This window comes from Neophocaena asiaeorientalis, unplaced genomic scaffold (genome assembly GCF_003031525.2).
Source record: "Neophocaena asiaeorientalis asiaeorientalis breed wild unplaced genomic scaffold, Neophocaena_asiaeorientalis_V1.1 scaffold7, whole genome shotgun sequence".
Lineage (NCBI taxonomy): Eukaryota > Metazoa > Chordata > Mammalia > Artiodactyla > Phocoenidae > Neophocaena > Neophocaena asiaeorientalis.
Genome location: NW_020185337.1, coordinates 17,919,252 through 17,947,216, shown reverse-complemented (window position 1 = coordinate 17,947,216; position 27,965 = coordinate 17,919,252). Strand labels below are relative to the sequence as shown.

Genomic DNA, 27,965 nt, shown 5'->3' with positions numbered 1-27,965 from the left:
TAATTATGCTTTTACATTATTAAAAAGAAAATAACGTATCCATTTGAATCAAGAGAAAAGTGACATATTCCTAAAATAGGGAATTTGGGGGTTTGCTAAAATTAATAAAAATATAATTTCTCAGGTAATAAGTTAATGGCAGATTATATGTTCGATAATAGTTTAAAATTGTCTTGCGAGATGTGTTTCTTTGACTGAAAGAACGAGTGGAACAAAATAATTGCTATCTTCTTTCAGTCTTTTCTGCTAACATATTTGTAAGCCTTCAGCATTTAATAGCAGTTATACAAAAGATGCTTTCCCAAATCCTCAGACCTGTCATGTTTTGTTTTGTTTGTACTCTAGAGGATGCTCTGAGTTTGATTGATTCAGTGATTATGTTTTGAATACACAGCTTCATATTATCTTCTAAAATTTAAACGAGTCCTGTAACCGTCAAAATTAGAAAAGTAGTGATCACAGTTACAATTTTATGTAACAAAGGACTGTGTCTAGGTTGTTTCACTTTATTTTGGGATGTAATCATTTTCTTCAAGAAACTGTGTTGTGTCTGGGAAAGAAGGTTTGAAACATGTTTCCTCAAACTCTTTGAGCTTTCATTTCCTTGTTTCCCAAATCAGATTATTATAACTCTCTCTTTTGAGGATCAAATGGTATAACTAGAATAGTGCCTGACATGCTATACCCACTTAAAAAAATAACACATTCTGTTATTTTTGTCCTTACTGTTTAAGCTTGTGTTTGTTCAAGTTTATAAATTCTTCGAGCTAGAAGAAATTTTTAAAGTCCTGTGATTTCTTTACAGTTTATATTTTAGATTATATTTCTTCATTATTTTAGGCAGATGTGTGTTTCCTGGTTTAGAATTTTGGAGTCAAGGAAAAACAGAAAACAATAAAATGGGCCGGGCTAGAGTTATTCATTAATATTTTTACTTTTATAGGGAGTGATGGGTAGTTATGGTTGCTTTTAAAACTTGGAAACAATTCCATCCACTGATAATCTACTGTATAGTGTAGAATGTTTTGATCTGCAAGTCACAGAAGATCGCTGCTCGAACAAAATCCACAAATGGTAGTCTGTGGTAGGATCAGCTCCAGGCCCAGAACAATTAGTCTTGTCATCCAGTGCCCAGGTACTTTCCAGCATTCTATTGTGTCTCTGGTAACAGCATCAACTTCAGGCTAGTAACAAGATGGCAGCAGCATTTCCAGGCCACACGTCCAGACACAGCCACATCCTAATGGGAAGAAATCTGTGATTCTCTGTTTCATTCTTGAGATTGAAGAAACTTTCCCCCAAAGACTCCAGTAGATTTATCAGAATTATCCCATTCTTACAAAGAACACTAGAAAGCAGAACATAATTATCACTCATTTAGGAATGTAATGGATTTTAGGGTGTCAATCAAAGATACCACTGTAGGCCACATTTTTAGCTACCCAGCATACAAACACACACATTCTTCCCATGACCATGCTTATCTGAAATATATTTATACCCTCTCCAAAATGAGACAATATAAAGACTCAGAGAGTTCCTAAGGCAAATTCAAGTTCAGGGTCTCTGTGTTAAGTTTAGACCTTTCCATCAAGTTGGAATGTAACTATTTATAGTCCAGTGAAAGTTTTTCACTTACTGCCTGAGGCCAGGGACTTTGGATGATGGAGAATAGAAAAGACTACTACCATAAAAACTACTTCAACAAAAAGGGGAATACAAAACACAGTGGTATTCCTGGAAAATAATAATGAATAGTGGTTATTCTCAGTTTTGGTAGTTGACTAAACTCCTTGTTTTGCCAATATGACAGCTCCTTGTTGGGGGATGCGGGGGTGGTGACTGTGTTGGTGACACATGTCCTTGTTCATATCTACCATGGACACTTGGGGGATGGGCACACGGAAGAATGCCTTACCCTGGGACTGCACAGTTTTAACAACTCCCTTCCTGTTGAGTGGGTTTGGTGAGCTGAAAATTGGTTTAATTATAGGAATGCACTCTTGGTGAGGCTTAGAGTCACTTTGGTCATGCAATTTCCTCAATAATGTTGGATTCTGACTCATCTTCATTCAGTTGCATAGCCTGGTAACCTAGCCAGAGAGCTGGCGCAGTAAGTTATTTTCGCTGGGAAATCCAGTCCCAGCCGTATACATTAGTCTCATCCATCCTCTCCCTCAAACCCCAAATCATCATTCTTTAATGGCCTCTGTCATGAGGAAAATTAGAAGAATAGCCTGTTGTGGGAATGCACACATATAACTTGTCCTATCCATCTACATTTTAAAGATGAGATTGTCCCCTAACTGCTGTACGATTCTAACTGCTCCACTGAGCTTATCCACATCAAAGTTTCCTTCTTCGTGGTCCATAAGACTGTATCTCACCTGACTAGACTGACTTAAATCAGGATCATAAGCCTCTAACCACGTGATTATGGTTCCTTCTGGAAGGTCCTCTCGAACTTTCACACGGTAATTAGGGGGAATAAACTTGGGTGGGTTGTCATTAACATCCTCTAATGATACCTTCAGAAGCACCATGGAAAGCAGCTGCGGTTCTTCTCTGGCTTGATCCCTGGCTTCAATCTTTACGTAATGCACCTGCTGTTCTTCACGATCCAAGTGGTTCACGATTTTAACCACTCCAGTCGTGCTGTCAATTGAAAATTTATCTGTGTCCGTAAGAATAGAGTACGTCACATGTCCATTTGGCCCCAGATCTTTAACTGGAGGTGTTTGCTGGAAGTCTGGAACTATAGGATTTCCTTTTGCTCTGATCAAATCTGCTGAGTCTCCATTCTCACTGTCTCTGTGTGCATTACCTACAGCTTGGAGTAGAAAGTGTAGCTTTTCCAACCGCCCGAAGTTCCACATTATTAACTCTAAATCAATTAACATTATAGCCCACAGACATGAACAGCCTCTTTAAGCAGAATTGTATTTTATTCCTTCTGTGCTTTCTAATACATCAACTTTAGCCCAAGCATAACTCTTTCTTGAAGGACTTAACTGAGAGAATTAGCAAGAATTAGCCAAAACATCAGTGTTCTGAAAATTTCCTTCCAGTTTGCAAAATGCGTAACCATTTAGCCAGATGCTTCCAAACCACACAAGAAGGGTCAGGAACCATGAAGCTTTGAAGAAAGGAGTGGATCGTCCTCTCCCTTGCTTTATCTCCTCTTTTCCAAAAGGTCAACATTTTAGTGTCTGTTACTTGTGACAACTCACTTCTGGTGACAGATTTGGTATCAGGATGCCTCTGGCAGCAAGGAACTGAAAGCATCAGTTAAAGAAAAGAAATTCTGCACACAACTGGAGTGAGGTTCCTATGTGCCTTGTAACAGGGTTTGACTCTACTGTAATTTTCTTGGCCATTGTGTCTCCGGGGCTGGTAGTGAAATAGCTTCAGCTCTTTCAGACAAGGTACTGACAAGACTAGAAGAGAAAGCAGTAATTTCTTCCCAGGTCTTAGACCCGAGTAGATTTTTCACAGAAGCGCTTCAAAATTCTTCTCCTAATGTCTAATGTAAAATTCTTGAGAACGTGTATTTCATAATCTACAGGTCGCCACCAATGAGAAGCGATTACTTCATGCTGCAAGGAAATATCTTTCTGGGTATCTGGAAAGCAAGGGGCAGAAATATTTTTTAGGGACTCCTGGGCTCTCACTCTGATCTAGTTCTCAGACCATCCCCAGCCTCACTCATCTTTAAGATGGCCTTGTTGATGCTGAGTTTTGTTCAGAAACCAAAAGAGCTTGAGCATCATAAACATTTCTTTACACATAAGAGCATAGATCGTTAGTGTACATTTTTCTGAGATGGTACTGTAACCCCAAATATAAAAGGGCAGAGGTATAGTAAACATTAGTCTGTGTTCTCAACTCTGTCCAGAGACTACTTGCAGGCCATGTGTTAAAGATATGTGTCCTCTTTAGGGAACCAAAGGACAGAGACCATCACTCAGGACATACACATCTGCTTCGACTCTCAGTAGCCTTTCATAGCCTATATCTTCTGTATCCTTTGCTAAATAATTCTCATTCTTTTTTTTTTTTAACATCTTTATTGGAGTATAATGGCTTTCAATGGTGTGTTAGTTTCTGCTTTATAACAAAGTGAATCAGTTATACATATACATATGTCCTCTTGTGTCTCCCTCTCTCCCACCTTCCCCATCCCACCCCTCTAGGTGGTCACAAAGCACCGAGCTGATCTCCCTATGCTATGCGGCTGCTTCCCACTAGCTATCTATTTTACGTTTGGTAGAGTAAGTGTGTGTGTGTGCATGCATGCATGTGTGTATGGTCTCTTACAAATCCACAAACCACAAAAAACACTGTACACTAAACGTCTCTGAAACAATTTAATAATATATACTATCTAACGTTACAAATAGCCTTTAAAAAAGTTTTCTACCTAGAAAACTTAGATTGTCACAGTATTATACACTTGTCATACCATTAAAAAGAAGTACCCTAATAAACATGTACTAAATTAAAAATTTTCAATAAGTTTTAGCCTCTCAGAAGAGGTTACTGCCTACTAAATTTTCTAGGTAAATAACCTTGTGAATCTCCATGCTACTTAATGTTTAATGGTGGCATTTATATGTCTCCTGTGAGCCTGTTCAACATTTGAATTATCATACACTGAGACAAAGAAATCATATGACAAAGCTATTTAACTGGTGCATCTATGGAACTTTTAAACACATTGAATTATCTGCTTTGGGCATTCAGATATTTATAAAATTACCATTTGATAGATCAGTTTTGCTTTCAGATTCTGAGGGACCTCAAGACAAATAAATATGCAATGTTATTTGTTTACTCAAATATGTGTCTGAAAATATTTTCATATTGCCATGCAGGAGAGCCACTAAAATTATTTTAGAAGATAGCTAGCTTACATGTATCTGGGCTAAGAAAAATAAAGAAAACCTGAGTAGTAATGTTTGAGTTAAAACAATCTTAGTCACACCACATGTACTCTGGTAAGTTCACACATTTGCCTAACCATTTAGAGATGGCAGCTCTTCTTAAAATGTGCTTACTTCTCTTTTCAAGGTTGTGTGATATTTTGATCTTTGGAAATGCTGAAGATATAGGAGTTCAAACTTGAAGACATTTTCTCTCTCAATCTCTTAGTATTCAGATTAATGCAGGGAACACTGAATTCGATCGGGAGAAGGGGAAGCAAGATCCATGCCCTCTGGAGATGACTGAACAAATTACTTGGCAATCTGGATGGGCACGGGCATTCAATAAGTTAGAGTTTAAGTCCTGAAAGTAAACGATGATAGGTAAACTGCTGGAAGCTCTCCTTATGTAAAAAAACAATCTTTTACTTTACCCAACATATTTGGCTATGATGTATTATTTGGTAGTTAAAAAAGAGAAGATTAGTTTTTAAATCATTTATTAACATAGGTAAAATTGAACTGTGATTCCTAACATTTAATTTAAATATTATCCACTACACACTACCTGTTTGATGCCAAGGACTGGCTTTGGTGCTGGGACCTCGAAAATAATTAGACATGCTACCCAGATTCAAGGAGTGCCATAGGTCGGACACTCCAATAAGTAGACCCTGAGCTTAAGGTTCAGGTGTTAGTGATTAATATCAAGGAAGTGCTCCCAGGAGAAAGCAGTCAGGGAGTGGAGAAAACAGGAACCAGAGTCAAAAACTCCAGGAAATGGAGAAATTTCAGTTGACTTTCAAGACTCAGACTGATCCTGTGGGAAGCTCTGGATGTTAAATTACACCTCAGAGTTTGTCCTGCCTGCAGACAAAGGAATAGGGCTCTTATACTCCTGTTGGCCAGGACAGGAGGCAGTGGGGTTATAAGCACGTGGTAGTGCTGAAAGCTCCCAGGTACATCCAGCAGGTCCTATAGGAGAGGAGCCTCCAGTGCTCTGAGCAGTGCTCTGAAGGATGCAGACATAAACCTTTAAAAGCATAGCATGCTTGGCAGGCAGGCGCAGAACTGGCCCGAGTGATGGAAGACAATATGTGTGGGACACTAGCAGTGATTACTGCCAGAAGCTCATGTTCTCAGAGAGGTTCTAAGCCTTAAAAATATTAGTGTGATAAATCTAATAATATATTGACATTCAAAGCAAGTACATACTCGGGAAAAAGATGAACTCTCTGGGTGGTACAGATGGGGGTTAAGGAATGCTTGAGTAGAAAGGTGAAGAGAACAGCTAAATGCTCATCTTCTTGCCACTATAAGCTAAGTGTTAAAAGTGTGAGTCTGGTTTGATTGTCAATGCTTCTTTATGGGAAAATTAATAATATTTCACTCACCCCTTAGAGGAAGATGTCTTTAATCAGTTTATTGTATGTCCTCTTCTCAAATCCCAGTTGTCCCACTGAATGAACTAATTATGTTCCTTTAAAACCTATTAAAAATTCCCTCTTAGAGAAACCTATTGTCCTTTATGTCAAATGTCCCTAGAGTTCTGTAAGTTCAGTTTGGTTTTTCTGCTTCTGGGCTAATTTCCTCTTCTTTTTTCCAAATACCTTTTCCCTACCCTGTCAGTGAGACCATATTCTTTCCTCATGCATGAGCTGCACTCCCTTGAACATTTCCTCCTCCTCCTGCATCCAGAAACCAACTCATTGCCTCCTTAGCTTTCTTCTGACTCTCTCTAAGCTAAAAAAGAAAAGCAGTTTAATTCCTTGCAATCATCATTTAGGGTTGGAATTCCAACTTCCTGACAAAATGATAACACATAGACAGTGATCTCAGAATACAAAGTTACATGCTTTCATCTGGAGCTTCCTGTTTTCTCTTTCAAGGAGTCTTGAGTCAAACTCTGAAGTCAGACATAAAATCCCAGTTCTGTTGGTTACTTGAGTAACTTTTAACAATATACTTAACCTCTCAAAGTCTCAATTACTGCATCTAGAAAATAGAAGTAGTAATCTTCCATATCTCATATGATTGCCTTGAGTGTTAATTATATGCTCAGTGCAGTGCCTGAAGTACAGTAGATCCTTAGTAGATGATAGCAGCTTTTAATGATATACCATAGAAGCCTTACTTCTAGACTATCAGTTCTCTTAATAAATTTACTGTTAAATCTTTATTGTATAATTTATATATGCCTACATTAAACTCCTAAGTTTTGCTCCAAGATATGACTCTCAGTCTTTTATAGGTACATATGCCTCCTCCAGTGTAAACAATCTTGGTTATCTTATTTCGAAATCCATCACGGGTTAGACCAGTATTTCACAGATCATGTTCCAAAGAACTCTTATATTAAGTGAGATGTTAACTGGTGTTCTGGGAGAATACAGCACAAAATAACTTAATAAAAGCATTTTTTTAAATTTAGTGATTATCCTTTTACAATTTATTTTCAAATATATATGAAAAATACCAAACACATTTATAGAGCTCTTGTGATCACGAAAAATCTCATTTAAGAAAATATTTTTCATTTACAAGTTCCATCATGAAGTTGAAAGCTAAATTACATGGAACATTAAACAATTATGATTCGTTTTTTCTTTGATTCATAGCTTTGCTAACCACCTGTCCAATAGCTTGTCTGATGTTATGTGCCTTAACTTATAATTTTATATGTCTTTGTTATGTTACTAAATTTTTTTTAAAATATGATAATCGAATGCTGATCATCTGTAACCTCAAGTACCTTTTGAGCACCTGCTGTAATCCTAGTGCACATTTTATTTCATGACTTCCTCATTGTGTTCTATTTATGCATTACAGTATGAAAAATGTTACATGGTCAAATAAGTTTTGAAAACCCTCGATTAAAAGTAACAAATTAGGAGGGGGATTTGCTAGAGGCATAATGATGGCAGTAACGTGAAGGGACACTGACAGAATGGCAGTAATTCAAGCTGCAGTCCCAGGATAACAAAGCATAGGAGAGTAATCGATGCTTATAATGATGTTCCTAATCATAAATTAGAATGAACTGTGGTTCAGTGTACTCAAATTAATAAGGCAGGGGGGCTTTCCTGGTGGCGCAGTGGTTGGGAGTCCGCCTGCCGATGCGGGGGATGCGGGTTCGTGCCCCGGTCCGGGAGGATCCTACGTGCCGCGGAGCGGCTGGGCCCGTGGGCCGTGGCCGCTGGACCTGCGCGTCCGGAGCCTGTGCTCCGTAGCGGGAGAGGCCACAGCGGTGAGAGGCCCGCGTACCACACACACAAAAAAATTAATAAGGCAGGGGTATATGTAATATATTTTACAGTAATGTCTATTTAACATACAATTTTTTAAAGAAATTTTGAAATTGAAATGAGAACTTCAGTTATACTGAAAAATGTAAAATACCTCATTCCATAATGATGTTGGTTAAATAACTTGTTAATTTTGAAATATGAATTCTACTCTATGAATGACCATTACTCATTAACTATTTCAGTTAGCTAGCATAATAAGGGTAGAGCAGTGCCTTGAACACATTACATTAGCTGAGCTAGGCTCTGCAATAGGTATGTCCAGTCTTTAACACTGTTAATCATAATTACAAAATTAGTTTATTTTCGCCCTTTATCACCCAACAACATACAGCAGTATCATATACAACATTATCAAATTAAGCTTAAAATTAAATGATGTGTTTGATTTTGTTCATTTCTCATTCAAATGTAATAGATGACCTATTGCCTCTCAAAGTTATTTCTACTTTTCTTATTTTAAATGCATACTCTGTATTCTTTCTAAATATGTCTCTTTATTTGTGGAAGGAAATTAAAGAAACTTAATACTATCCTAGAAAGGTGGGCACAGTTTTATAATGTCAGACTCAGGGTTAAAGGTCAGTAGAGTGGGACTTCTAGGGATGAGGTTAGTGACGAGGTCGTGTTCATTGAATATTGTCCTACTTCACAGTGTGGCCTGAGTCTTCAAATTCTCTCATAAAAGAGAGCTAACATTTGTTAGTAACTAAGTGCCAGGTACTGATCTAAGCTTAGAGCTTTATGTGTATAAACATATTTAATCTTCACAAAAATCTCATGAGATAAAAACTATAAGGACAAATATTAAGATACTATCTCGATTTTAGAGATGTGAAAAATGTTTTACAGTTATGGTTTAAAATAAATTCTTACCCCAAATTCATATGTTCCCATTTACTCTTTCCCTGCTACAAATTAAAGTTGGATTTTCTAGATTATGAAGAAAGGGAAGTAATTGTAAACTCAATGTATATTTCGTTCAGGGAAGGAAATTTGCTAACAGGATGGGATCTGTCAAGAGAAAACTTCATTGATGTGATAAGAAGTTTGTGAACTAATGATAAAATCAGGGATGGGGGTGGATACACTTGATGACTTGGAAAGGTATCTTATTGATAGTTAAGTGTTCAGTTGACTATCAGGTGTAAGACTTGGTTCTTGTCATATTTTGCAACTAACTTTTGTGTAACCTCTGGAAAACTCTCCAGGTTTCAGTTTCTTATAAAATAAGGTATGAGTCTAAATTATTTCTAAGTTGTCTAATTTTTGTGATACTCCGAAGGTATGCTACCAGAGATTCACCAAAGCCAATTCATTCCCTAAGTGTCTAATACATATCTTGTACAATAGTAACTAATATGAGAGGGAAGGAAGGAAGGGAGGGAGGGAGGGAGGGAGGAAAAAAGGAAGAAAGGTGGGAGGGGAGGGGAGGGAGGAAGGGAAATTCCTATCTTTCAGTTCATAATTTAGTTGTCAGAAAAAAGGCACACACATGTTAAAAATTCTGTAAACAATCCTTTCATGACAATGAAAGTGTCATAGCAATTTAGAAATGAATGTTTGCACTAATAGTCTTAACCAGGACACATGAACTGAAGGAGAGCGTTGACTATTGTGGTAGGTAAAGAACACTGGACTAGGAGTCAGAAAATTTCATACAAATCCCAATTTTTGCAAAATCGTTCCTATTGAGTGGAAATCATAATAATTATTGAGCATCTATCATGAATTAGGTATTTCAATAACTACTTCATATATGTTAATAATCCTCAGTTTTATTGAACCAAAGTTGGAGCCTTCAAAATTTAGTGATTAAAAGCACAACATTTCTTTTTCTGGTAGAAAAACTTCTGTTTGTGTGTTACGAGCTTTTTCATGAGTCCTTATATTCAGGAAGTTGCAGGAATTGAGTGAGCAGTCATTTAATTTGGCTGGGCAGCTAATTTACTTAGTGTGCAGTATGATAGTAGCTTTCGCTGCTTAATTGAGAGAAAAGGTTAATAGAGAGTAGGAAAGAAAATTTCAGTATCGTTCTTAAGTGTTCATCATACCAGCTTTTAGTGCCAGTGGAAGGTTTTGTGCCATAGACAAACCTAATGGTTCAAAATGTTCTGTTCTTTGGGGGCATGGAAAATGGCTTTATGTTTGTTTGGTTTGTTTTCTGAAGAAAATTTCCAGAGCTGGGATTAACTCAAAATCTTTTTTGAATCTTACAGAGAGTAAGGGCGCTTATTAAATGTGGCAACCTCTGCCACATATTCCCTTCAATATAAAAAGCTCCATTAAGCCAGGGTATTGGGTACTTTCTCACTGTATGATATATACGTGTGTGTATGTGTGTGTGTTTCTGTGTGAGTTTAATTTATGAAACCAATTTCAACACTGCATTCTTTAAAAGCTGCAATCCTAAATTTTATAGAGAAGAAAAGATGTTTGGAAATCATTTACTATACTACCAAATCTGAATGCCAATGAGCTACAATTTACCAATATACTGTATTCTTTACTAATGTTGCCTTCTTTTGTTTTCAGAGGGCATGTAAGGAGAAGGCCAGAACGGGCAAGAATGTTTTATTGCCTATTTTTTTTTTTTTTTTTGCTAATCCAGAATTTTTTGATCTCTGTATATTTTGCAACCAATAGGGAACTGAAAGATGTATAATTGAAAAATAAATTAAAATGTTAAATTTGAGGACACAGTGCTTTGAATAAAAGCCTCATATAATGTGAACTTGATAAGTTCATCTATTATAAATAAAGATGTAGCATAAATGAGAAATTTCATGTCTTGTGAGGCTGAAGAAGTTTTAAAATGAATCTAATGCAATGAAATATTATAAGGAATTAATTTATAAACCAAATCATTGATCTGTAGAAATTTAGTGATAACATCCCACTTCTTTTGCACATTTTCAAAGATAGTATATTGTGTGAGAGCCCTAGAACTCAAAGCTGAAATGGATCTTAAAATGCTCTTTATTATTTTACTCTTTGGGTAGATATTATTTCTTGAAGTATCATAGAATGTTAGATCCAGAAAGGAGAAAGGGATGGAACTAAACATTTACATAAGAGGGAAGTGTAAAGGCAAAGCAGTTGTGATTGTCTAGGTTCATGTGAGATTTGTCTGTACTCACATGACATTAAGTAGCTCATTTAGGTGAATCTCAACAGTTTATGAACTTGCAGAGGAAAAATAAATACTCTTCACATTAGTACATTTTGTTTTACTTACTAATATTATTAAACCAAATATTTATATCTTGATACACAGGTGGTGACATTTATAATTTTTCAAGAAATTTTCTTTATATTACTGTATAAAATTTTCATATTACTTTATTGAGTGCAAGCCCTGTTGGTGTTAAATCAGTGTAGTCAGATTAAAATTACTTAGAACAGTAATTGGACAAAAGATATAGGTAGGGACTTCCTTGGTGGTATAGTGGTTAAGAATCCGCCTGCCAGTGCAGGGGACATGGGTTTGAGGCCTGGTCCGGGAAGATCCCACATACCACGGAGCAACGAAGCCCGTGCACCACAACTACTGAGCCTGCACTCTAGAGTCTGCGAGCCACAACTACTGAGCCCGTGTGCCACAACTACTGAATCCCACACGCCTAGAGCCCGTGCTCCGCAACAAGAGAAGCCACTGCAATGAGAAGCCTGCACACCACAAGGAAGACTAGTCCCCGCTCACCACAACTAGGAAAAGCCCGCACCCAGCAACAAAAACCCAATGCAGCCAGAAAATAAAGAAAGAAATTTAAAAAAAAAAAAAAAAAAGAGTGAAAGAAAGCAGAATATTAAAAAAAAACAAAACTCTTTGATTCCTTTCCCCAAATATAAAACTTATATCCAACTATCAATTTTAATGGATAGGCAGTGACCATTGGAGTTGGATTAGCATCATGCTGATTTTTTAAATTTTTTTTTAATTGAAAATAAAGTATGCATCTATTCAGGGTGAATAATGTCCACAGAAATGTGCACCTGTGCTTTGTGGCTGAATTTATTTACATTTACATTAACTGATTAGCTCCTGCCAACCAGTTCCACATTCAACCATTATTCATAAAAATGCCTCATTGTTTTTGTTGTATATTTATCCCATTGGATAAGATGGACATTCTAATATGCTGGGTATTTAACTATAGTTAAAGTTAATTGAGAAACTGCTAATTTTTTTAAAGCTATAAACAGAAAGCTACTTAAGTCTTAAGCAGAACTTACAAAACAAGAGCTTTCAAAAGTACTTTACATACCTGTGTTTTTTTTAACCTAATTATCTACATTTATAGAGATAAACCATGTAATAAACTATATAATAAATCCTAATTGAATAATTCTGGTAGTTTCTGTGATATAAGGATGAAGATCACATGAGCCTGTCCTGAAGTTGGCTCACAGTTTTAGCAGACAGGCACATAAACTGTTTCAATATAGCATGATAATAGCTAAAGCCTAACACTTATTTAGCACTTTATGTATGCCTGCTCTGTTTTTAGTAGTTTTATCTCATTTACTCTTCCCAACAGCCCTTCAGAGTGGGTTCTATTACCATCTTCATTTTACAAAAGAGAAAAATGCTGCCCAGAAAGGATGAGTAACTTGCGTGAGGTAACACGGTTAATAACTTCCTGTGCTGAAGTTGAAACCAAGCAGCCTCAGTCTCACTCAAGAAGCAAAGGTGTACATCGGCTATTGTTGCAGCAGAGATGATGCTGAATTACAGCTCAGGAAATGAGTTCAAATGTGCTAGGTGAGAGCTGCACAGTGATGGAAAAGGAAATTTTTAGGGTGGAGAGTCAGGGACTAGAACAGTTAAAGAGCTTTCTGGGAGAACAGAAGAGATTTAGTGAGGGCAAGGAGCTATGAGACCAGTGGATGTATGCGGGAACTATAGCAGGTTCTTAACTACCACAGCAGAGTCTTCAGAACATCTGAGAAAGAACCCTTGGATACATGTTCAATATACAGTTTCCCAGACCATGTCCTAGAATCTCTCAGTGAGGCCAAAATGAGCATCTTAATAGAGCACGTCAGGTGATGAACTGCTCTGTATCAGAATTTTCAAGATTCTCTGCCAAACTGTAAAGTTGAAGATGAGAAGTGTCTGGAGATGAAGTCAGTGAGGTAGATAAGGACCAGATCATAGACCTTTTAAATTGTCCACTTTCTGATTAGATTATTTCACAAAAATAATAAACAATATTTCAAAATAAGTTTAACATAGGTTAAAAACACAGGTTAAAAACACAGGTTAAAAGCGGTTCAACAAACAAAAATGAAACAAAATTTGTTCTTTCATATCCTTACTTCACTTATCCTCTAAAGCACTCCATAATAAAGTACTGAATCTTACCTATTCTTTTATCGAGACACTACATTCCATACCCCTACCCCCAAGGAGCCCATTTATTTGCTTCTTGAACAAATATTTAGGAAACCTTTCAAAAGATATGACCAAGTTCAGCATTCATTGATCTCTTCATTCATTTAATCTAATGATTCTCAATATTGGTGGCAAACAAAGATGACCTGAGCAGCTTTTTATAAATGTATAAAAGGAGAAAATTGATATATATATATTTTTTTTAATTAATTTATTTTTTCTGGTATCTGCTATGTGAAAACCTTTTTCCCCTGTACTCTGAGGAATACATGTGTAAGATAAGTATACTACCCACAGGGACCTTGAAATCTAGACAGGAAATAAGATATATATCCCCCAAAATATAATGTTAGAATATTATAAGAGCCCCAAAGAGGTGCAGAGAGTGTGCTATAAGAGTTCAGAGGGGGCTTCCCTGGTGGCGCAGTGGTTGAGAGTCCGCCTGCCGATGCAGGGGACACGGGTTCGTGCCCCGGTCCGGGAAGATCCCACATGCCGCGGAGCGGCTGCGCGCGTGAGCCATGGCTGCTGAGCCTGCGCGTCCGGAGCCTGTGCTCCGCAACGGGAGAGGCCACAACAGTGAGAGGCCCGCATACCGCAAAAAAAAAAAAAAAAAGTTCAGAGAATTGCAGTATTGCTTACTGTTGAAGGCATTAGAGAAGGTTTCTTGGAGGAGTGGGCATTTAAGCTTAGCTGTAAATGAGAACGAGATTTTGATAATAGGGTTACTGGAGAAGGGCATTTCCAAATGTTTAGGTGGAGAGATCATAATGACTGAAAGCAAGTTAAGTGTCAGGATGGGTGAGAATTAGGGTTAAAAAGGATTGTTGGAAAAAGTTGTCTTGGGAGTTGGACTCAGGTAAGTAAAGGTGAGGGAATTAAAACGGAAGGTTGTTCTCATTTTGAGGGGTGCCTGAATCCCAGTCTAAAGAGTGTGGAATTCATTCATGGCCTAAGTGAAATGTTGAAATCTTTCAGCAAAGAAGGGGCATGAAGAGCCATTTCAGAAAGATCAATCTGTTGTTAGGGTGTGGGAAGAATTGGCTAGGGGAGAGACTGAGTTAGGGGGATCTCTTAAAATACAATAGTACAGACAAGGATTATAATATTTTAATCATGTTTTCATTCCAATATAGAGATGAAAACATGGAAAAATGATAGTTTGCAAAACAAGCCCTATTCAGAAGTTGGCCTTCCCCATGTATGTTGTGACTGTTTACTTCTAGAAAGTGAATAAATTAAAAAAAAAAAATTAAAGCTTCATCTGGTCCCCGTCAATGTCTTGTATAACGAATTGTATTGCAGTATATGTCTGCATGTTGAAAGCGTCCAGTTCTGTGCAGGTCAGTGGTTAACAATCAACTCTCCAAAGAAAAATGCCTTAATTTGTAACATTTGCCAATTTCTGTGGTGTAAAATAATCCTTCCCTGTGGCCAATTTCAAATTATCAATGTGAATGAGCTGTCATGTAAATGAACATGAATTTGGGAAGTGTTGGGAGGAAAAGTTCTCCTCTACCAATTTAGGACTGACTGATGTGGGCCCCTCTAATTAACTGAAAATGGACAGATTAACAGGAGGGGTTTATTATGCAGATGGAGCTACTCAGTAGTGAGTCACTGAATAGCCAGACAGACGTAAAGGCTTCTATACCCCACAACACAAAAGGGGGCCGGTTTAGGGCTTCAGTGGGAAAGTAGGGAAGGTTCTATGGGGCTTTTTGATGCTAATGGACAGCTGGATTCACTTTTCTGGTGCTGAGGGTCAGTCTTTTCCTAAATAGGAAACTCCCTAGGAGAAGGATCAATGGAAGCTGTATTTTCCGGAGGCTCCGCTTAGGTTAGGGTAATGTTTCTTTCTGTGACTACCGATTGTTCAGAAGTTTTCAGTTTAAAATATTTTTATACCACGTTGGTGGGCTGTTAATACTTTTAGGAAGAGATGAAAATAATTCTAGGGAGCCCTGGTGAGGTGACTCTTGCACACCGTCACATGTATCCCACCTCAAAATTGTCTTTTTCATGTGGTGAATTAAATTATTTAAAAAGAAACAACGGAACAAAAATGAAAACCCAAAGTTTCCCTTAACAGTTGTGATCTGTGCATAGTAGTGGAGCTGACACCTTCAGTGATCAGGATTTAGCTATTAGGAACGGACAGATTTGGGCGAACACTACAAGGTTTCTTGATAATTTGAGGGAGTTTAGAAAATGAGGTGTGGAAAAAGAGGTAAACTGCATGTGACCTTCATAAAGACTACAGTATATAATACAGCAGAAATTTGCTAAACAAAGTCTTTTCGAAGAAAATCCTTTGGTCATGGAAATTATCCATCTCTGAGTTATGTCTTAAAGGGTCAGATGTCCTTATGTCTATGAGCTCATGTAATTTACTTGTTCAGAAGGTGTTTATTGAGCATCTATTATGTGCCAGATGACAAGAATCTTAATGTTCATTAAATAATACCTGTGGAACTGGCCAGTTGGCTGCCACTGTGATGTGAGAAAAAAAAAAAAAAGAAAGAAATTTGCTAAACAAAATTGACAATGGGTATAAAGTTGAAGTAAATATTTTATGTTTATTCTGCTCACTCCCTTTTTTTGGTTTTCCTTTGTTATAAATTGGTTAAGTTGGGTCTATGTGTATTGGCTACAGGAAGATGCTAAACTTCTTGTCTTCTTTGAGACAATGTATGGTGAAAGAATAATGTAGGTGAAGTCATTTTGGTTTCCAGGTAGCATAAGCTGTGTGGTGGTGATTTTCATGATCACACCCTCACGTTAAGGGGTGGAGAGAAGAAGTAGGTGTCCTTGTTCCTCCTCAGTTTCCTGACCAGCATCTTTCCTGCCTCCCTAATAACTCTTGGTTCAAAGCTTGAAGTTCATCAGACTATTCTACTTGTTACCCCTCTTTATTGTAGTCTTTGTTTGACCCCCATCATATTCTTCCCCCTATTCTTTAAAAAGAATGTGGATCCTTATTCATTTTTATGATTTCCAATATTGCTCTTGAAATAGTTCTTATTTATCCAAATTGTTGCCTCACCTTAGCATCTCAGCTTCTTGTGATTTCAGATGGCCTTGGCCTGCAGTGGCTTGAAGCAAGATTTCGGTTCCCAGCCAGAGATTTGAGGTCGGGCAGTGGCAGTGAGAGTGCTGAATCCTAGCCAACAGACCACCAGGGACCAGTGGACAGTGACAAGGCCCTGGCCCATCAGCTGTGTAGAAATGAATTTTCACATAGAGACAGAAAGTAGTGAAGCAAGTAAAGTGTTTATTAGGAGTTAAAAAGAGTACAGTACGTGTGTGGATAGACACACAGGCGGGCTCAGAGGGAGAGTCGCGCCCTCGTGGTAGTTTCAATCACTTTTATGGGGCATTTCTTCCGGGTTTCCTTTGGCCAATCATCTTGCTTTGCCTGGTTCTGAGTCTGTATTTGGTATATCTCAGGGTCCTCCCATGTGTGCGTGTGCATCTCTTAGCCAAGATGGATTCTAGCGAAGAGGCCCATGGGAGGTTGACATCACTTACTATGGGGGGGCTCCCCCTCCCTCTTTGACCCTCCAAGGAGCCTTTCTGCACATGTGTAGTCGGGGAGGTCTCCTTGAGTTTGAGAATGTGTAATATGAGGTCTTTTATCTCTTATCTGGGCAGGGACCAGCCTCCTCCATTATCCTGCTTTTATGGAGTTTCTGTCGACAGGGGAGAAACTGTTCAGCCTGGGGCCCATCTATCTCCTGCCTCATTTGAACTCCTGATTTTTTCATAACCTTGTTCTTCATCCTATCTCAGGCAGTGTATCCAAGTGCTTACCTGACATCTCCACTCCCATGTCCAACTGGAATTTCAAACTTAACTTGAACAAACTGAACTATTGAATTTTTTTTTTCCACTTCAAATGTGTTACTTCTGCAGTCATTTCCTCTCCCAGTAAATTCCTACTTAATCCTTCTGTTTGTTTAGGCACAACCCTAGAAGTCATCCCTGTCTCCTCTGTTTCTCTCCTAGCCCATATCCAAACCATCAGGAAATTCTGTCCTTCTACCATCAAAATATATATACTCTTCAACCAGTTTTCACCACCTGTACTGATGAAACCTTGTCCAAACCACCATCAGCTCTCAACATATTACAAGCACCTTCTAAGTGGTCTTTCTGCTTCCATGCTTGCCTTTCTGAATTTCTTTTAACCTGGCATTGCCACATTTTATTCACCACAGGTGAGTTACCAAATCCAGCACACACTCGAGGGGAGAGAATGACACAACAGTGCAAATTTAAGAAAGCAGGGATCTTTGGAGGCCATTCTAGAAGCCAACTACATTAGCCAATATATCAAGTTTTAAGTGCTAGCCCTGGCAGGCAGAATTTAAAGCTAGAAGCTTACTAGCACTCTATAGCAGACACAGAATTCAGCTGTCTTTCAGTTTAAAAGCTGCCAACATTCTCCTACCTACGGAACACTTAAAAAGTCCAAGAATGGAAAGGCAATCTTTTCTTCCAGTTCAATACTATACCAGCCAAATCTGCTCATGAAAAGCTGCTCTGTGTAGTTCAAAGTGAGCCAGCAGCAACTTGCAACCCCTAAGGCCCTGGCATCTGTGTTTTGACCGAGATGACTCCTGGCCATTGTCTTTCTGATGTTCTTGGGACCCAGAGGCTTTGCTGAGGTCTATTCATCCCACACACCATCACTTAATACTCACAACAACGTAAAAGGGCTCCTTGCCCTTGGGAAAAGTCTCCATAAGCTGCAGACAAACTTCCAGGTTAAAATTCTTAGGATTTGAGGCTTAAAGCTCTTACTTGGACCTTAGCAGTAAAAAGCCTACCGCAGAGCTGTTGAACAGAACACATGTTCTCTGCATGTGATCCAGCTAGCAAAAAAAAGGAATGAGCTGAGCCAATCACACCGAGTTCATCCATCCCAAATTTACCAGCAAGAAAATTTACCGATTCTTTGCTAGGCAGAGAAGCTGAGAGTGTAACACTAGTAAAGCTCCTTCTACATGAAAGGAAACACCAGGAATGAGGAATAAGTGTTCCCTGCAAACTTAATTTCCAAATATTTCATTTGCTTTATAACTTCATTTTCTTTAAATGTAGAAAATTAAACATGGTCACAGATCTTTGACTTTATGATTTATTTATGTTTATGTTTAGAAAAGCCCTGCCATTCTATAATTGATAGATAATACCTATATTTTCTTCAAGTTCTTTTGCATTTTCTTTATATTTAGCACTTTAATACATTTAAAGTTTATTTGAATGAAATTTAAGGATGTATTTTTCCCCCTGACACTTAACCAATTAGTAAATCACAGCCTATTAAATAACCTGGTATATTTCCTCTATGCCTATTGAAGTTACAATAAATTTAGAACTCAAACTTCTCAAGTAGGAGTAAAAATCAGTACATTAGCCTTGGGGGAAAATTTGATAATATATGTGAAATTAGCCAATTATGTGCATATTAACTGAGACTTTATAATTCTATAAATTTATTGAAAGAAATAGTCACAGATCTGTTTTATGATTCTCATCACAGCATTAATTGTAAAGAAAAAAATGAAAATGCAAACATTATGACAAATGAATAAAGTTATATGATGGTATTTTCACTCATCATAAAGTACATTGGAGAAAAATGTTTGATGCGAGAAAAATCCTGAGAATGTAGTTTGGGGCAAAATTTAGAATAGATAATATACATTAATTCCAGTTAATTACATATCACAGAAAAAGACTGAAAAAATGTGTGTACGTATTTAATCAGTGATTATCTTAGGTAGTTGGATTTTTATTTGTTTGTTTGCTTCCCTATCTACTTACTTATGAATCCTTTTTCTAGTTTGTACTTTTCACACTTGCTTATCTCCTCTAACGAATTTAAGATAATTGGAGGCAAGGACTTTTTATTAAACATACATCGCAAATCTAGTTTGTGATAGATTCTCAATACTGCTTGTTAAATGTTGTAAATGAAATAAGACCATAATTTCAGTTTGTGGCAGCAGCAGAACATACCAAGAATGTTCAAGAAAATAAGCAGATAGAGGGATAATGGAGATTCAAGTCATAAAGAGGTCTAGCAACAGTTGGTTTGGATTCAGCCTTAGAGATTAGGGATCAGGGACAGAATCTCTTTCCTTTGGAGAAATAATAGGTAAAAACAGGAACTCAGCCTTACGATATCTGTACAATAACTTGGGGAAATTATATAGGAACGTTGAGGTTCAAATATGCACTTCCAGAATTGGGATACATGAGTTGAAACTGCAATTTCCTAAAATTGAAGCAAACCAAAGCAAAATAAAATTAATAAGCTAGTCATTGTTGAGGTAACTAATGCCACCATCAACAAAAATGGGCTGGTTTAAAAAAATATATTGTTAATCAGATTAGCTATTTCTATCTTAAATTATGTTGCAGTGTGTCTGGCATGAAGTCATTGTGCTTTCGGTAGTTGATTTTTCAATTATTTTAAATGAATAAGAGGATATGAATTTTGTCACTATGGTGAAGCTCTAGCACTGATCAAAGGGTAAAGTGCTTGGATTGTAAATGATTTGTGTTTCTTTGTACATATACCATAGCTTGATATAAAGCATACTCTGAGAGAATCTAATTACTACTTTTTTCTAACTTTATACTAAACAACGAATCTTCCACTCCGTAATGTGGTTTCTGAATGGTTCTCTTCACCAAAAGGAAAGAACTCAAATAGGTTGCCACCCTGAGTTCTTACATCAAGTTTAGTTTTCATTATTAGTTAATATGTTGGCCAATATCTGATTAAGTACAGTCTCTTATCCATTTAGTTATTCTGAATTATCCCTACAAAACCTGCCTGCCCCTATTTGAGTTGATATAATTTAATTTCTGAAATTTCCAAACTAAGTACCAAGTCCTAATTTCTCCTGTGGGAATGAGCTAGTTTATATCTCTGCTATAGCCTAGTAATTTACGTTACTTTGGGTTTTGGTCACAACCTTGATTTAGCTTTGGTTTAGTGACAAAACAATGAGGTAATGAGATTAGTAATTAGGATTGATCACATCAGAGTAGGACTAAGAGCAAAGCTAACTCCACACTGAGCCAGGCATTTATTGGGATATTGTTTCTCTCAGCTGTCTTTGATTATTGATATCAGACAGGAAGAGATTTTGAAAATTAAGAAGGTGAACTTCAACCAGAGCTTTTGTTTACCTTATGCATCTGTACTAAAGGCCTTTTTTTTTTTTTTGCGGTACGCGGGCCTCTCACTGTTGCGGCCTCTCCCGTTGCGGAGCACAGGCGCCGGACGCACAGGCTCAGCGGCCATGGCTCACGGGCCCAACCGCTCCGCGGCATGTGGGATCTTCCCGGACCGGGGCACGAACCCGTGTCCCCTGCATCGACAGGTGGACTCTCAACCACTGCGCCACCAGGGAAGCCCCCTGATTTTTTTTTTTTTTTAAAAAGCTTAACTTTGTTTATTTGTTTTTTCTCAGCAATAACTTCTAGTAATTCTGACATCAATGTTGATAAAGTACTAGGTTGGTAGTCAGAGTTGGTACCAGGATACTTGAGACTGAGGATTTCACTGAGGTCATTTATCTGCTATTTCCAGCCTCTTGATAATTTGCCCCTAATTATTCATAGATTTTTTTATGAGCCATCTCATTGGAGCCAAGAAAAGGTCTGTTCAGCTCCCTGCCATTGTTTTCCTCTTGTCTGGTGTCATTTTCATTTAAATTTGTTAATACTTATTTAGGCGGACTCTCAAGCACTGCGCCACGAGGGAAGCCCCGTGTGGCAGCTCTTAGTATGCCAAAGTGGCATGGTGTTGGCAAAACCTCTCTATGTGCTTAAATTTCTATTCCATTGAGAAATTTAAGAAAGAGGAGAATATTCCTATCTTGTTTCTTAGAATTTTATTTTAAAAAGCTCGTTTTATTTCCACTTGTGCCCCCATTTTCCTCAGAGTCAAAGATGAGTCAACAGTAGGAGATGATAGATACACTGCTCTTCTTGGCATTACTATTCTCCTTCGCACTTAAAGCTTATATCTCTCCTTCTGCCATCCATCTGTCCAGGAAGTTCCATAATCACCCACTCTGAGAAGTCTTGTATGTTAATTTTAAATTGTCAATACTTTAGCAAAGACTTTCTCCCCTTCCACAACACACCCACAAGCAGTTAATATTTCAGTGTTTAGGTGTGTTGTAATTAAAGTATCATTAAGGCACTAGTAACCGTTAGATTCCCATCTAAGGTATGAGATTGGCTAAAGTGTCTGAGGTTACTTGATAAAATACAAACTAATCTCTGTGAAAATCTTTGTACTAGAATGTGTACAGTACAAATATTAAGGTTACTTAATGCTCATTAAACACCAAGTAATTGCAAAAATATTTTCAAAGAATAGAATCCTAACTCTGTTGTGTTTTTGGCCATCATATGTTGATCTGAAAGGATGGTAGAAGAAAACATGCATGAAAATCTTTGTGAACTTGAAGTAGGACAAGATTTCTTAGGAAAAACACCAGAAAAGTATAAACTATAAAAAAACAAACAAAACGGCAAATAAGATGGAAAGCATTGGTCCTTTTGTAGACACTGTTAAGAAAATGAAGAGGCAAGCCCAAACTGGGTGAAAATATTTATAATAAATATATAATAATAAATATATATGACAAAGGATTTGTATTCAAACAACCCAGTGAAAGAGAAGAATAGGCAAAATATTTGAACAGACATTTCACAAAACAAGATATACTTACTAATGGCACATGAAAAGATGCTTGGCATCATTTGTCATCCCTGGAAATGAAAGTGAAAGCCGCAGTGAGCTACCACTACAGACCCATTGGATGGCTAAAATTAAAAAAAAAAAAACAAAAAACTAAATACCAGTGTTTATGAGATACAATGCAAATGAAAGTACAAACTATTGCATTTTGGAAAACATTTGTCAGTTTCTTATAAAGCTAACATAATACCAGATATAAATTTACCATAGGAAGCAAGTAATTTCACCAGTAGGTATTTATCCAAGGGAAATGAAAACATACATCCACATAAAGATATATACAAAAGCACTCAGTATGGCTGTATTCCCAATACCCCCAAACTGGAAACAATGCAAATTCTAGCAACAGGTTATTGGATAAATGAATTGTGGCCTCTGTTAAATACTACATAACATTTAAAAGGATGGACTACTGAAACATGCAACAATATGATATGATGAATTTCAGAATAATTTTGCTGAGTGAAAGGAGCTGGGCCTAGACAAATTCATATTAATATATTTCCCTTCCTATGAAATTCTAGGGAAGGAAAAACTAACCTATAGCATATAGCTTATCAGTGTTGCCTGGGACCATGGATTGGGTGGGTGGGAGGTGCTTGCATGCAAAGGAACGTGCGGGAACATTTGAGGTAATGAGAATGTTCTATATTTTGATTTCAGTGGTAGTTATACATGTGAGTACATTTGTCAAATCTCATCTGGCTATATATTTTGAAAACTTGCGTTTTAGTATAGGTATGTTGATTTAAAGAAATAAAGTTGATTTAAAGAAAAAGAGGTTGGAGATGAGGGAAGAGTTTGCAAATTTAGGGAAATTATATTCTAAAAACAACAGCAAAGTGAGTAGTATCTTCAAAACTAATGAGTAGAAAGAATTCTGAAGAGCAGTATGCATGAGAGGAGGGTGATATTCACGAGAATATCTCTGATATGCTCAAAGGAAATACTTGGCTAGATTTTATTATTGAACTTAAAGATCTTACTTAATGTTAAGCTCAATTTGGAAGAAAATAAAAGAGAACTTAGCATACTTGGGATAGAAATAGAAAGGGGGAAAGTCTACTAATTTGTATAAAATAACATTTTACGTGAAGGAACAATGCTAGGTTCATGTTTATTTAATCACCTAATGTTGGAATGAAGCACACATTTATTGGACTTATTGGACTTAGAACCAGAAAACCAAGTTTTAGGACACTCAGACAATAAGAATTAGGATCGTTTTTTTTTAATAGCCTGTCAAGAATGTCTCATGCAGTCTCCAAAGGGTCAGAAAACCCAAATGTGTCATATGAGCATTAAGGAGATTCCTTCCGTTGGGATGATTTGCTTCTTTTGAAGAACAGCTTTTCCATATTCCCATGGGATTTGCTTTCACGTTATTGTGAAAGGACCATTTCCAAAGTCTCTAAAATATATTAAAAGCAAATGAAGTCATAATTATAAAAAAATAATTTATGAAGAAAGTTATGAAAGAACACACACTGTTGGTTTTTATAAACTTCAAGTGTAACTTTAGAGTACTTTGTTAATTTGTATTTAGATATACACTTGCATTGGTATTGCTGCCATTGAATGAAAGGGTAAATGATTTAAAATATGAAGTATGGATAAGACTTATCTGAAGGACTTACTATAGTATTTTATCTAAAGGGTGAATAAATTGGAATGACACCTAAATTACAGATCACTGAAACACAAATGGGATAAAAAGCTGAAACTGAAGATTTTTTATCCTATTTTTTGCCATGTATTTCTCAACTTGATAATTAAATGCAGTTTATCAGATGTTGTCATATAAGACTGATTTGCTTTTTTAAAACACTTTTCTCAAGATTTCCTAAGAGCAATAGAATTAAAATGTCACACTATTTGAAAGTTAAAGTGAGAACAAAGTTTTCTCTAAGAATGATATTCAAATAATCAAGGTTACATGATGCAAATTTTAGAGTCTGCTTTCCATAGTGCTTAGAATGACACATTTATTTCTGGGAAGTTGTGGGAGACCTTAACCCTCAAAGAAGTTAACCATGGAGCTTTATTTTGAGCTCATCTTCTTATGGAAGTTAAAAAAACCTTCATCTGATCCAGGCTTTCAAATTTTTGTAACTGAATGTCATCTCTGTCTCCTGAATATAATTTTTAAGGACATAATACTTTAATATGCTATGCAGGATATCAGTACTTTAGGAAAAAGCAGATAATTCAACTACATATGAACTGTGCTCTATCACTTGCTTAATTTCTCATGAAAAAGCCTAATGATGAGAGGAACAGCTCAAGGGTCTTGTTTTTCTATTTCTCCAAAAATGTTTTACTCATTTCTTATGTTAAAATCCTGCAGTAAATTGATTCCTAAGAAAACCTCTTTGTTTCCCCATTACATCATGTAATCAGATAGTGAAAGTCAGAAATTCAGAATATTTCCTGATTTCGATCTAATAAATGTCCAAGAAGCTCTGAATATATTTAGAAATTAGTCAGTAAGTAACTCACCTCAGTTATCTGGTGCCTGTATTTTCCTGTTTCCTTTAGTAGATTATTGTTCAGTTTTTATCTAATTTCCTCCTTTAAACATTTTAACTCAATGTTCAGGCTTATGTCAATTTCTAAAGAAGGTAACATGTTGTACTAAATATTATACTGAGTATCTTGGGTCCTATGTTTATAGTTCATATCCATTGTTTCTGGAATAGACAGTCAGAAATAATCCTACTTTAATGGATATTTAAAATGTGTCCAGGTTATTGTACCCCTGAATCAAGTGAATAAAAGTAATCTTTGAGTAGAAAGAGACACTAAGAATTTGTAGCAACTGCAGCATGTATTCTTTGAAGGTATTCTTTTGTTAGAATTTGTCAGCCAAACTTGTCTACTTGTTCCCTTATCTCAATCAAGGTTAATTCATGTTTTTGCTTTAATCTTTACTGCAAGTTTTTCTGTATTTGTGTCCATGTACATTTGGAAATGGAACTGAAAAAATGTAGGTATGTATTTTTTTTCAATGTTTTGTTTGCTTATCTACTTAAATGGAAGAATCCCTCTGAGAGAACGAGTTGAGAACATAGTAAAATAACTTCTGTTGCTGCCTATTATCAATATCGTTTTCTTGCTTTTAGAAAAAAATAATGACAAGCTTCTAACACGCATCTCTTTTTATATAGGCTAATCTCCCACTTAAGAAATTTTAATTGATTACATTTTTAAAGGACTAGAAGAACAGCATTAGCAACATTCTGATAATTCTCTTATATTTGTGTAAATCTTTTGTCCTTAAATATTTATTTAGCTGAATATAATAAGAAAGTTTGTCAAGAGCTATGAATATGGGAATTTTTAGAATTTAATATTTCTTCATTTTGCAATTGTAAATTAATGGCAGATATGCTTTTCATGATGAATTAAAAACTGGGTACAATGACTCAAATCTCCATAAAAGGAAAATATGAATAACACATATTTGAAAATCAGCCTGAAAGACATTGAAATAGCACCACAGTGAACCATTATAGGTATAGTTTAATTATCAAAAAAAGGTAAAAATATGTTAAGCACATATAATACTAGATACCATCCTAACGTAAAATATGGTTATTATATTTAATAAAATACACTTGAAATGCAAATTGAGAAGTGATAATTTGATTAATTTCTTAATTATTTCTAAATAAGGAATGATTCATCATACAATAATAATTTGAATTTTTCTACATCCATTTTCACTTACATATTTGTTTTTTATTTTAACAAGAAGAGTTAGGTTCTAAATTAGGAATAATAAAAAATGACTACAAAAAAGTATCTCTTTAATTCAATTTTGTTTTTCTTGTAGAGTACAGATATGAGCCCAGCAAGTAGCACCACTTCACTTCCTGTTAGTCCTCTTACTGAAGAGCCATTGCCTTTCAAGGTAAAAAATAAATTGAAAACATTTTTAATAATTGTTTACAATACTTTTAGGATCTTTAAAAAATATTTATTTTACTATAGTAAAATAGGTAGTCCAGGCATAGATGGTGAGGTTAACTGCTTTAGTTCATAAGGATCTTGTTTCAGATGTTAAAATTTTGTTGTTGTTTTGTCTGTTGTCATTCTGCTTGCTAAATAAAGGTAGAGTTTGAATAGAAATTGATACTTTGTATAACACATTGTTTGCCTTGCATGTAAGAGACAGTAATTTCATTGTAATAGTTTGATGTCACATGAATTATAGGTTTCAAGTCTTGTATTTATATTAATTTAAGCAATAAGTTTGGAATGAATTATTCAGCACTCATTGAGTAGTTAAACTTTCATTAGCTGATTGAATTTTCATTGATAACTCTAGGTCATAATTAATTAGTTGTGTATTCTTTACAAACTAATGGTAAAAATAAAAAATTAACATATGGAATCATTCCTCCAAACACTGCATTTTTAAAATATTTAAGTAAATACTCTAAGTATGATTAGCAGAATTCTTCAGTTTGGGAGTCTGTATACATTACAAATATGAAGTCATCTTCTTGTTTTGCTATTTAAGATTAGATGTTTCTCTTTAAGCCAAAGCTTGTAAATCAGCTATTTTATATGTGCACCAGAGATTTTTGGATTTCTTTAGGATTATTGTAAATAAAGGGACTCCTTAAGATCTTGGGAAGAAAAAAAAAAAAACTTGGAAAGTTGGGATGATACACTTACGTGCAATGGTTTCAGTTTAGTTTAAAGACAGGTAAACTTATTTTGGGGGGTTATGATTTGTATTTTATCATAACTTTGTCATTGTTTTTCATATGAAGACAAAATCTTATTCAACTTCATATTGCTTACATCTAGTACAGTGACTGACGTGGATTTCTGTATACTCAATATTTGCTCTATTGTTAAAATGAAAATAATGGTTATAAATTCCATCGTGGGTCTTTAGTTTTCTAATTATAGGTGCTTTGTGTCTTAATGATAGACAATAATAACTGTCAAAGGCTCATTTTATGTCAGAGAATTGTTAAATACTAAATAGAATTCTGATTATATCATTTATTGAGAAATATTTTATCATTCTACAACGAAAGGAGAAAATAATACTAATGTTTCAAAGTTTAGTATTCCTTAATATTCCATCTTACGGTAGATGGGACAAAATTTAAAGAAAAATCATATTTTTAAAAAGTTTTTAATTGATTTCTCACAGCATCACTAGAAACCATTTTCTCTTTTTAATATGCTGATAATGACTACCCTCCTTGAAAATTAATGTATTTTTTAACAGAGGTAAAAGGAAACGTCAGATATATTCCAAAATCTGCTGACATAAAGCTAATATAAATATAATTATTTTAGTTAGTTTCTCTGACTGGTTCTAAGAGATCAGTATTTTTCCTGTGTTAATGTGTAAATATGCAGTTAAAACTTGCAAGTGCTTATAATATAAAATATTGGCTTTTGCTAACCAATATAGTTATAGTAGCTCTTAATTTACTTCTTCTGTGATAGGAATATTATTTATATTTTTTTCTTAATTTACTTCTGTGATAGGAATATTATTTATATTTTTTCAAAACAAT

The 27,965-nt window shown here is 35.9% G+C and overlaps 1 protein-coding gene across 1 annotated transcript in view; it reads left to right on the top strand.

Annotated features, from left to right (window-relative positions):
* Positions 1-27,965, top strand: part of CCSER1 (coiled-coil serine rich protein 1) — a 699,033-nt gene that overhangs the window by 487,776 nt on the left and 183,292 nt on the right. The window contains exon 7 of the mRNA XM_024736231.1: positions 26,255-26,332. Coding sequence (XP_024591999.1) covers positions 26,255-26,332 — 78 coding nt within the window. The remainder of the gene's footprint in view (positions 1-26,254; positions 26,333-27,965) is intronic.